The sequence below is a fragment of the Triticum urartu genome, chromosome 6 (assembly GCF_003073215.2).
Source record: "Triticum urartu cultivar G1812 chromosome 6, Tu2.1, whole genome shotgun sequence".
Taxonomy (NCBI): domain Eukaryota; kingdom Viridiplantae; phylum Streptophyta; class Magnoliopsida; order Poales; family Poaceae; genus Triticum; species Triticum urartu.
The window spans coordinates 192,328,649-192,340,475 of record NC_053027.1 but is presented as its reverse complement, the minus strand read 5'-3'; the positions used below and the strand labels follow the sequence as shown (position 1 = coordinate 192,340,475).

The 11,827-nt window shown below is 46.2% G+C and overlaps 1 protein-coding gene and 1 long non-coding RNA gene across 2 annotated transcripts; one reads left to right on the top strand and one right to left on the bottom strand.

Moving 5' to 3' along the window:
- Positions 1–680: 680 nt before the first annotated feature.
- LOC125512319 lies at positions 681–3,405 on the top strand. The gene is made up of 3 exons (XM_048677408.1): positions 681–899; positions 1,088–2,868; positions 2,964–3,405. Exons 2-3 carry the CDS (start codon positions 1,096–1,098, stop codon positions 3,240–3,242), a joined length of 2,052 nt encoding a protein of 683 aa, XP_048533365.1. The 5' UTR covers positions 681–899; positions 1,088–1,095; the 3' UTR covers positions 3,243–3,405.
- Positions 3,406–4,125: 720 nt separating this feature from the next.
- On the bottom strand, positions 4,126–7,046 carry LOC125515890. The gene is made up of 4 exons (XR_007287155.1): positions 6,460–7,046; positions 6,332–6,388; positions 5,741–5,887; positions 4,126–5,540 (listed from the first exon to the last, which is right to left on the bottom strand). It is a non-coding gene; the product is annotated as an uncharacterized LOC125515890 (long non-coding RNA).
- Between the last annotated feature and the right edge of the window lie 4,781 nt (positions 7,047–11,827).

The window sequence follows — 11,827 nt, the reverse complement described above, 5'->3', positions numbered from 1 at the left end:
GTTGCGGCAACCTAAATGAACGCGCGTCCGCTTTTCGTCCGCCTGCTGACTCATTTGCGTCGACGTGTACACGACGCGTACATGAAACAGATGCGTGCAACACGCGCCTACTCCCCCTGACCCGTCAGTCGGTGTCACATTGGCCATCCTCTTCCACCCATATCGACAGAAAACCCTCGCCCGCCCCTGCCCCGTCGCCGCCGCCGCCCCTTTCCGGTGCCTTTGCCAGCAGCCGGTGCCGACACCTCCCACGTTGCCGCCACCACCGCCGTGGCACCGAAACTTCCCCCTTTGACGTCACCGCGAGCAGGAAGCCATCTCTCCGCCCCGGCCAGCTCCTTCGTTCGACACCGCCTGCTGTCCTGACGTTGGCACGCTCGTCGGATGCCGCCAGGCCAGCTACCTGGTCCAAGGGAGGCGCTCTCTCTTCGTCGGCCAGCTTCTTCGTCGACGCCCGCAAACTGTTCGACAGTTTGCCAAGGTACAAAATGTGTCGGTGCATGCCGATCCAAATCATAAATAGGGCGGACGCCGAGCGGGCGACCGACCCAAACCGATAAAAAACGGACAAAATCACCGTCCGTTTGGGTCGGCCTGTTTGAGTTTCTCTGATCACCAGCGTCCAATTTTATTGGGTGGGTCCCACAGCACATGCTCCAAACTACCACAATATAGTACTGGCCATGATTAAATGCTTCTCCGATCAAGAGAGGGACTTGGAGCGGAGATGGGGGGAGACAAGCCATTCTCTAGCGCTAGAGTCACTTCCACAGTGGAATAACTCCATCTCCCTGTCTTCCTCGAACTCCCTCAGATCCGCACGAACCCGACCTTTCCCTCTCACCGTCTCAGATCCAAGCAGCGACGGGACAACCATAGGCGGGCAGGAATCCATCCAGGTAAATCCACACATCGATCCACGCTTTCCCAGTCCTGCTCAATCTTTGAGAACTAGCTAGGTCTCGTTTCATTCTTTTTGCCAGCGAAGTTCCATGCTCTTCATGCCATGCATATCTTTTAGCTTAGATTTCAGCAGGCTGGTTGGCACAAGTTGCTGATGTGCTCTTTTGTTTCTTGTTTTGAGTAGCGGGGGCAATGGCAGCCGGAGGGGTGTCGCATCTGTGGAGGGAATGGGGGATTCAAATCCTTGTCCTTTCGAGCTTCGCGCTCCAAGTGCTCCTCCTCGTCTTCGGAGGGATGCGTCGGCGTGGCCTCTCCACCTCGCTGAGGGTAGCCCTCTGGATAGCGTACCTGTCGGCGGACTCCACGGCGATATACACCCTGGGCCATCTATCCATCACCAGCGGCGGGTCACGTGAGCACCAGCTGGCCGCGTTCTGGGCGCCCTTCCTCCTGCTGCATCTTGGCGGGCCGTACAACGTCACCGCCTACGCGCTCGAGGACAACCGTCTCTGGCTGCGCCACCTGCAGACCCTTGTTGTGCAGGTCCTTGGAGCTGCTTATGTCCTCTACAGATACATGGCCGACAGCGGGACCTTGCTTCAGCTGGCCTCAATCTCCATGTTTGTTGCCGGCATTGTCAAGTACGGTGAGAGGACATGGGCACTCAAGCGTGCCAACGACAACAAGAGCAGCTCTGGTAAGGCGGTTGACCCTTATGAATTACTGAGACAGGATATGGGTGACGACGAAGTACTGCTCCGAGCGCACTCCCAGTTCGCCATCTGCAAGTCCGGCTTCGACGATACCAAGGTGGTAATGCGCCACAAGCCCCCAGACGAGGATTCACCTCGTCTCTTCCCTTTCTATGACGAGGATATATTCAAGTTGGTGGAGATGGAGCTGTCTCTGATGTACGACACACTGTACACCAAGGCAGCAGTGATCCACACATGGTATGGCTTCTGCATCCATTCCATCTCGCTGGTTGGCACATCAGCTGCCTTGTGCTTGTTTCGGCTCAGGCTCAGCAGAGGGGATCATGCGTACAACAGGGTAGATGTAGCCATCTCTTACATTTTGCTGGCTGGGGCTTTGGTCCTGGAGGTCATATCAGCATGTAGGGCAGTATTGTCTAGCTGGACATGCTGTTTCGTTCTCCGCAAGGCGCAGGATTACAGCGGGAGCACTCGGGCTGCTTGGCTAGAGTGGCTTCACTATTATGTCATCTCTTCACTTCGCAAGCCTTTGAAGCCGGCAAACAGGAGACTGTGGCGGGGCACCATTGGGCAGTATAACATGCTCCATCTGTGCACCCGGGACCGGTCCGGCCTCGGGAGCAAGTTGGCAGCCAAGATAGGGCAGGAGGACTGGTGGAACAAGCTGCATTTCTCGGGCACTTTCTGTGGCAGCGATTCGTTGTCGATGCAGCAACTCAAGGGATTGCTCTTCAAAATGATACGACAGGATGGGTTTGCAAAGCTCGTGGGCTCTTTGAGCACAATGACCACAAGAGGCAGCTTTATCCTGGAGCAGAAGCGAGCGTTCAAGGGTGTTGCCAAATGGACTGTGCTCAACATTGAGTTGGACGAGAGCATCGTTATATGGCACATCGCAACTGATTTGTTCATCTGGGAATCCAAGGCTGGCCATGAAGTAGAGCTTATTGAGGCTACAAGGGTGCTATCCAATTACATGTTGTTCCTGCTGGTGGCAAAACCCAACATGCTACCTGGCCGTGAACGCCGCACGGTACATCTTACGCCCTCCAGGATCCTGGAAACAATATGGCGGGTGCATATCTTAGGTGACGAGGACAAATCTGTGAGGGCATCTCCCGGAAGCTGGAATAAGTGCTGTGTACTTAAGGAATTGTTCCACCATGAAGGCCCGAATGGCTCCAGGATCACTCAGGCTCAGAGGGAGAAGCTTGCCGAGATACTGTTTGCCGACTGGTCTTATGAGGGGGTATGTGCATGTTGCTCTTCAGGCCCTCAATTTAATTATCTCATATTCTTTGAAATTACTTTACCACATGCACTAATTTTACCCCTCTATCTCAGGCGCAGCAACTTGATTCGTATCCAGAGGTTCTTGAAGGGTCACGTGGCGAGTTGTACAGGTGTGCAAGCAATCTCGCCAAACAGCTCCTCCACTTGGGTAGGCCTGACACGTTGGAACTCATCTTCTCCGTGTGGGTGGAGATGATGCTTTATGCTGCGGATCACTGCCCCCGAGATTCCCATGCCAGGGAGCTCAGTAATGGCGGCGAGTTTATCACCATCCTGTGGCTTCTGGTACAGCACTGGACGTACGTCTACAAAAACAAAATAGCATGTTAGTGACATGTTGATCAATTGAAATTACAGGGAACTTCCAAACTGAGACATATTGTCAGCCTCTCCTCACGCCACTTCACCATTTTAGAGCCGTAACAAGGAGCTCGGTGATCTTACTGATGATTAACGACATGTAATAATTAATAATGTATGCTGTGTTTTTTTAGCTGTATGTTGTGTTTCCTGTTTATGATTTGAGCAGGCAGTCCACAATAAAATTGGCATAGAGAAATTATAATAAATTGCCATGGTGTATTTAAGAAAAATAATCATGGTCTAATTAGTAAAATTTCCATGGTTAAAAAAATAAATTGCCATAGTATTTACAATATAAAAATGGGGATGGGAAAATGTAAAAAAAATGATGTCTAAAAACATAAAAAAATTTGCCATGGCAAACAAAGTAAAATTTGCCATGTACATTGAAATAAATTAGCCATGGCAATAAAAGTCAATTTGCCATGGCAAACAATTTTTTTAAAATGTCATGACAGATGAAAGAAAATTGCCATGGGAATGACACTTAAAATTTGCCATGTATGTTAAAGTAAATTTGCCATGGGAAATAAAGTTAAAATTGCCATGAAAAAATAAAGAATAAACAAAATTGCCATGGCAAGAAAATTAAAAATTTTCCTTGGAAAACTAAAACTTAAAAAATGTCATGACATATGAAAGAAAATTGCCATGGGAATGACACTAAAATTTGCCATGGGAAATAAAGTTAAATTTCCATGGAAAAATAAAGAATAAAAAAATTGCCATGGCAAACTAAAACTTAAAAAATGTCATGACAAATGAAAGAAAATTGCCATGGGAATGACACTAGAATTTGCCATGTATGTTAAAGTAAATTTGCCATGGGAAATAAAGTTAAAATTGCCATGGAAAATAAAGAATAAAAAAAATTCCATGGCAAGAAAATTAGAAATTTGCCATGGCAAACTAAAACTTAAAAAATGTCATGACAGATGAAAGAAAATTGCCATGGCAATGAAACTAAAATTTGCCATGTATGTTAAAGTAAATTTGCCATGGAAAATAAAGTTAAAATTGCCATGGAAAAATATAAAAAAAATTGCCATGGGAAACTAAAACTTATAAAATGTGATGGTCAAAGAAAGAAAATTGCCATGGCAATGAGACTAAACTTTGCCATGTATGTTAAGGTAGATTTGCCATGGTAAGAAACGTAATTTTGCCATGGCAATAAAGTTAAAAATTTGCTATGGCTAACTATAATTAAAAAAACATGGCAAATGAAAGAAAACTGCCATGGCAATGAAACTAAAAATGCCATGTATGTTAAGGTAAATTTTCCATGCAAAATGAATAAATAAATAAATTCATGGCTAGGCCATCCTCCCCACAACAAATTTGCCTACATTACGCATATAACCATTACAAACAAATAACTGAAACTTGACATGGTTTTTAAGACACAAATGTTTCCAAAACTTGCCATGTAAATGAAATGAAAAAGAATGCAAATTTGCCATGATGTATTTTTTTTCCATGGCACAAATATACCGCATGTCAATTGACATGGCAAAATTACCAAAGGATGGGGGGATTTACATTAGAAGTACAGAAGCAAAATCAAACCTCTTAAAAGTTGCAACGCTTAATGTGGTAATCATCAAACCTACAAAGTCAAATGGGAAACAAACACACACCATTTTACATTTTTGCTGAAGCCATGTGAACAGGAAAAAAAAGGAACACATATTTCTACCATGAACTCAAATTTGTTTTGTTTTATTACACCATGTGAACATGGCAACTTTGCTCTGTTGTTGTACACTGTGTATCAAAAACAAACTATGTGAACAGAGACAGAGAGTTGCCATGGAAGTGGAGAGAGTTGCCATGGAAGTGGTCTGTGAACAGAAAGTTGCAGAGCAAAATTTGATGCAAATCATGGCAAATTTGCAAAATGCTTAAGTTGATGAAACAACCTAAGCTGATGCAAATTTGCAGATCAAAAACTTAAGCATGGCAGAGCATAATGGAAAAATGTTGTAAATAGATGACCACAGCCTGTGAACAGAACCTCAATTCAGTAAATTTACAAAGCGAAACATAAGCATATCAGCATAGCACAACCTCATGGAGTAGCATCAACTAAAAAACAAGCCGTATGAACAGAACGTTGCCATGGAAAGCGGTATACTTACAGCGGCCGGATTAGAAATCATGGCAAATTTGCCATGTGAACACAAGTTAAGTTGCAGTTTGAATCGTACTGAACCTCAATCCAGAAAAAACAGTTTGGCACATACATGCTGATCATCTCATTTGCTGAAAAATGATGACACAGAGTTACAGAAAATGAAAACTGCCATCTCTAAGATGCTAGGAAACTAACTACACACATAAAAAAATACAGTTTAACCGAACTAAAATGACGTCAAACATGACCAAAAAAATCTCGCCAATGGCCACCAGGCGTCCATCAATAGCATCATGTAGTAGAAAAATGGGGAGGGAGAAATGCTCACTGGGTGATTCATCGTCGGATCTGACAAAGGCCATGGGCACCGCACCATTCTCCTCCTCCGTCTTCCTCTGCTTTGTGCCTCAAGCACCAAGGAGAATGGCCTTGACGGCATCTCCTCGGTCATCTTCCAGCGCGCGCAAATAATGTACTGATATAATTTGCCATGTGTTATTTTTAGCATGAACAAGTACTAGGGTGAAAATGACAACTAGGGATGGACAATGAAAAATTGCATATCAAAATGCATCTGCCCATTCTGGATACGTCACTACAAGAATGGGATCAGACATCCAAAGTCATTCGATTGTTTTCCTTAGGGATGCACAACATATAAACTTCGTATTGATTTAAACCATCACATAATGTAAAATAGTGCGCTTCTCTGAAGAACATCTCAGAGCACAACCATTGCTACACTACATAGACGCCTGAAGTAGCGACGTTGCATACTACATAGGCAGAAAATTAACAACGCTAATGTAGAGCAACAAGCCAACAACTAGCCCAATACCCAAAAGCTAATTACACGTACATACACATTCCCTGCCTTGCAACAAAGATGGATTATTTTCATGAGGATGAAGAGAAAGACCTGCAGCGAGTTCCAGATCCTCGGCAGCACGGGTCAGCGAGGGCATCTGCACACGGCCTGACAAAATCGAAGCGAAGGGGGTCAGGGGTTGCGGTGCAGAGAAAGAGAGGAGGAGAGGGGCGACAGACCTCCATGGCGTCGGTCCGCACTGGCAGCAGCAGCAGCAGCAGGGTCGCCAGCCGAGCAGAAGCTCGGGTGGGCCGTGGTGGTCTTCACTGCCTGGAGAAGAACCCCAGGCAGCTTCACCTACCACCGCGGGAGTTCCGCAGCCTGCGGCGGCGGCCACGGAACGCGGCGAGGGCGAGCAGCCGCATCAGACGTGAGACAGCCGCACCGAGGGGGTCGAGCAGCCCGCCGCGACGGCCTCTGATGACGGCGAGGACGCTCAGCTCGGCGGCGGCAGACTCCGATGGCTTCGAGGACGCTCAGCTTGGCGACGGCGGCCTCGGATGGCGGCAAGGACGGTCAGCTCGGCGAGGGCGAGGAGCGCGCAGATGGAGACGGCCTCGACGGCCGCCGTGAACCTCGGCCTTCCGCCCACGACGGCAGCTCGAGCCGGTCGGCGGATCCGGAACACGCCGGCCTGGTTCTTCGCGCCGACGAACATCGCTGCTAGCTACGCGCGGTCGGCCTCCGCCTCACTCTCGCCGTGTGTGGGAGGAATCGAGAAACAAGAACCGCAGCAGCTTCCGTGCGTTCTCAGCGATTTAGCACATCCGGCTGTCCATCTTATTTTCCTTATGCTATTCCGTCCATCGGATCGAGCGTTCGGACGATATGGGTCATCAGATAAAAACAGGCGTTATAGCAACAAATAGTAAAAAACAAGGACCGCAGCAGCTTTCATGCGTTCTCAGCGATTTGGGACATCCCGCCGTCCATCTCATTTTCCTGATGCAATTTCGTTCGTCGGATCGAGCCTCCGGACGATCTAAGCCGCCGGATCAAAAAAGGCGTTGTAGCAATGAATAGTAGTCAAAAACGCGTGCCACCGCATGCAATTCCAATGCCCTGCCGGGGGCATTTCCGTCATTTCGCATGGCTGGGAAAATATCCAATAGCGGCAGGGGTGAGCACCTGGTCGTCGCTCTCCCCGCAGGCCCGCATTTTGCAGCATGCTTTCTTACTGTTATTTATAATGTTTTTATGCATAATAATGCTTTATGAAGCAATTCTAATGTATTTTCTCTTATAACATGCAAGATTTACACAAAGAGGAAGAATACCGGCAGCTGAAATTCTGAACCTGAAAAAACTACATCAGAAATATCTATTCTTCACATCTCCAAATGAGCTAAAATTTCACGGAGAATTATTTTGAAATATTTTATAATTATTGGAGAACAGAACCACTGGAGGGGGGCCACCTGGTGCCCACAAGACATCAAGGCGCGCCAGGCCTCCCAGACGCGCCCTGGTGGGTTGTGGGTAGCCCAACCCACCTCCTGTGTCCATCTTCTGATACATAAGGTCTTTTGATCTAGAAAAAAATAAGGAGAAGACTTTCAAAAACGGAGTGCCGCCGTCTCGAGGCGGAACTTGGGCAGGAGTACTTTTGCCCTTCAGCGGAGTGATTCCGCCGGGAGAACTTCCCTCCCGGAGGGGGAAATCGAAGCCATCATCATCCCCAACAACCCTCTCATCTTTGGAAGGCCAATCTCCATCAAGATCTTCAACAACACCATCTTCTCTCAAACCCTATTTCAACTTTTGTGTTCAGTCTTTGTATCAGAACCTTAGATTGGTACCTGTGGGTGACTAGTAGTGTTGATTACGAATTATAGTTGATTACTATATGGTTTATCTGATGGAAGATTATATGTTCAGATCCATATTATGCTATTTAATACCCCTCTAATCTTGAGCATGAATATCATTTGTGAGTAGTTACTTTTATTCTTGAGATCACGGGAGAAGTCATGTTGCAAGTAATCATGTGAATTTGATATGTGTTCGATATTTTAATAATATGTATATTGTGATTCCCTTACTGGTGTCATGTGAGCGTCGACTACATGACACTTCACCATCTTGGGCCTAAGGGAATGCATTGTGGAGTAGTTATTAGATGATGGGTTGCTAGAGTGATAGAAGTTTAAACCCTAGTTTATGCGCTACTTCGCAATAGACTGATTTGGATCCATATGTTTAATATTATAGTTAGATTTTATCTTAATATTTTTCTTGTAGTTGCGGATGCTTGCGAGCGGGTAATCATAAGTGAGAGGTTTGTTCAAGTAAGTACATCATCCAAGCACCGGTCCACCCACATATCAAATTATCAAAGTAGCGAACACTAATCAAACCAACATGATGAAAGTGACTAGATGAAATTCCCGTGTGCCCTCAAGAACGCTTTACTTATTATAAGAGACCGTTTTGTCATGTCCTTTGCCACAAAAGGATTGGGCTACCTTGCTGCACTTTATTTACTGTTACCATTACTTGTCTGTTACAAATTATTGCTATCAAACTACCTGTTACTGACAATTTCAGTGCTTGCAGAAATTACCTTGTTGAAAACCACTTGTCATTTCCTTCTACTCCTTGTTGGGTTCGACACTCTTTACTTATCTAAAAGACTACAATTGATCCCTTATACTTGTGGGTCATCAAGACTCTTTTCTGGCACCGTTGCCGGGGAGTGAAGCGCTCTTGGTAAGTGGAAATCGGTAAGGAAAAATTTATACTACGTGCTGAAATTTATTGTCACTTGTCACTATGGAAAACCATCCTTTGAGGGGTTTGTTCAAGGTATCTTCACCTCAATCGGAAACACAAAGAGTTGCCCCTCAACCTACTGCACTGATAATCCTCAAGTGCAAGGAATCATCGTAGCACTTTCCAAAGGTGAAAGTGATAAGTATGGAGTGTCGAACCCACAAGAAGCTAAAGGTAAGATCAATATTCTCCCAAGTTCTATCTGCCACTGATATGACTCTACGTACACCGAACGTTTGCTTCCAACTAGAAAGGAGAAACAAAACTACATTGTGGGTATGAAGAGGATAACTTTGCATGATATCGGATAACTAAAATGTAAAAATAGGTGTTGTTACCATAAAGTTAGAATATATTACTATATTATAAATAGCGAGTGTGGAATAATGATGGACCGGTGTGCGGAGTTGTCCTAGGCAATTGTTAACAAGATCGGTAGTCGTCATTGTAATTTTATATGAGGGAGAGACATAAGCTAACATACTTTCTCTCCTTGGATCATATGCACTTATGATTGGAACTCTAGCAAGCATCCGCAACTACTAAAGATCATTAAGGTAAAACCCAACCATAGCATTAAAGCATCAAGTCCCCTTTATCCCATACGCAACAACTCCCTTACTCGGGTTTAAACTTCTGTCACTCTAGCAACCCACTATAAGCGAATCATGAACGTATTGCAACACCCTACAGCGGGAATCCTTCACGTGTGCGCGGCACGAAAGGCACCATAGGACGGCACCAAAATAAAACATACAACTCAAACCAATCTATATCATCAATCAACCCAAAGACAAAAGAAATCTACTCAAAACATCATAGGATGGCAACACATTATTGGATTATAATATGTGGCATAAAGCACCATGTTCAAGTAGGGGATTACAGCGGGGTGCGGGAGAGTGGACCGTGTAAAAGAGATGAGGATGGTGATGATGATGGTGATGTTGATGAAGACGATCACCGCGGCGATGGTTCTCCCGATGGCACTCCGGCGCCACCAAGAGAGAGGGGGAGCAGTTCTCCCCTTTGTGCTTCCTCCTCCATGGCCTCCCTTTTAGATGGGGAAAGGTTCTCACTCTGGTCCTTGGCCTCCATGACGATGGTGACCCCTCCGCTTCCTCCTCCATGGCCTCCGGTGATGTTGGTGTTGGGAAATGTAGCATGCAATTTCAAAAAATTTCCTCACCCTCACGCAAGATCTATCTAGGAGATGCATAGCAACGAGAGGGGTCGAGTGTGTCCACGTACCCTCATAGACCGAAAGCGGAAGCGTTAGGTTAACGTGGTTGATGTCGTCGAACGTCTTCACGATCCAATCGATCAAGTACCGAACGTACGACACCTCCATGTTCAGAACACATTCAACTCGATGACGTCCCTCGAACTCTTGATCCAGCAAAGGGTCGAGGGAGAGTTCCGTCAGCATGATGTCATGGTGACGGTGATGGTGATGTGATCCGCGCAGGGCTTCACCTAAGCACTACGACGCTATGACCGGAGGAGTAAACTGTGGAGGGGGGCACCGCACACGGCTAAGAGAATATCTGATGTGCTATGGGGTGGCCCCCTGCCCCCGTATATAAAGGAGGGGAGGAGGAGGTCGACCACAAAGGGGGCGCGCCATGAGGGGGGCACTCCACTCCTAGTAGGATTCGCCCCCCCTTTTCCTTTCTTACCCGAGGGGAAAAGGAAGGAGAGGGAGAGGGAAAAGGGGGCGCCGCCCCTACCCCTAGTCCAATTCAGACTGCCATGGGGGGGGCGTGCGTCCACCCCTTGTGGCCCTCCTCTCTCTCCACTAAGGCCCATGTAGGCCCAATACTTCCTTGGGGGGTTCCGGTAACCACTCGGTACTCCGGTAAAATACCTGAACCACTCGAAACCATTCCGATGTCCGAATACTACCTTACAATATATGAATATTTACCTCTCGACCATTTCGAGACTCCTCGTCATGTCTGTGATCTCATTCGGGACTCTGAACAAACTTCGGTCACCAAAACACATAACTCATAATACGAATCGTCACCGAACGTTAAGCGTGCGGACCCTACGGGTTCGAGAACTATGTAGACATGATCGAGACACGTCTCCGGTCAATAACCAATAGCGAAACCTGGATGCTCATATTGACTCCTACATATTCTACGAAGATCTTTATCGGTCAAACCGTATAACAACATGCGTGGTTCCCTTTGTCATCGGTATGTTACTTGCCCAAGATTCGATCGTCGGTATCTCAATACCTAGTTCAATCTCGTTACCGGCAAGTCTATTTACTCGTTCCGTAATACATCATCCCGCAACTAACTCATTAGTTGCAATGCTTGCAAGGCTTATAGTGATGTGCATTACCGAGTGGGCCTAGAGATACCTCTCCGACAATCAGAGTGACAAATCCTAATCTCGAAATACGCCAACCCAACAAGTACCTTCGGAGACACATGTAGAGCACCTTTATAATCACCCAGTTACGTTGTGACGTTTGGTGGCACACAAAGTGTTCTTCCGGTAAACGGGAGTTGCATAATCTCATAGTCATAGGAACATGTATAAGTCATGAAGAAAGCAATAGCAACAAACTAAACGATCAAGTGCTAAGCTAACGGAATGGGTCAAGTCAATCACATCATTATCCTAATGATGTGATCTCGTTAATCAAATGACAACTCATGTATATGGTTAGGAAACACAACCATTTTTTATCAACGAGCTAGTCAAGTAGAGGCATACTAGTGACACTCTGTTTGTCTATGTATTCACACATGTATTATG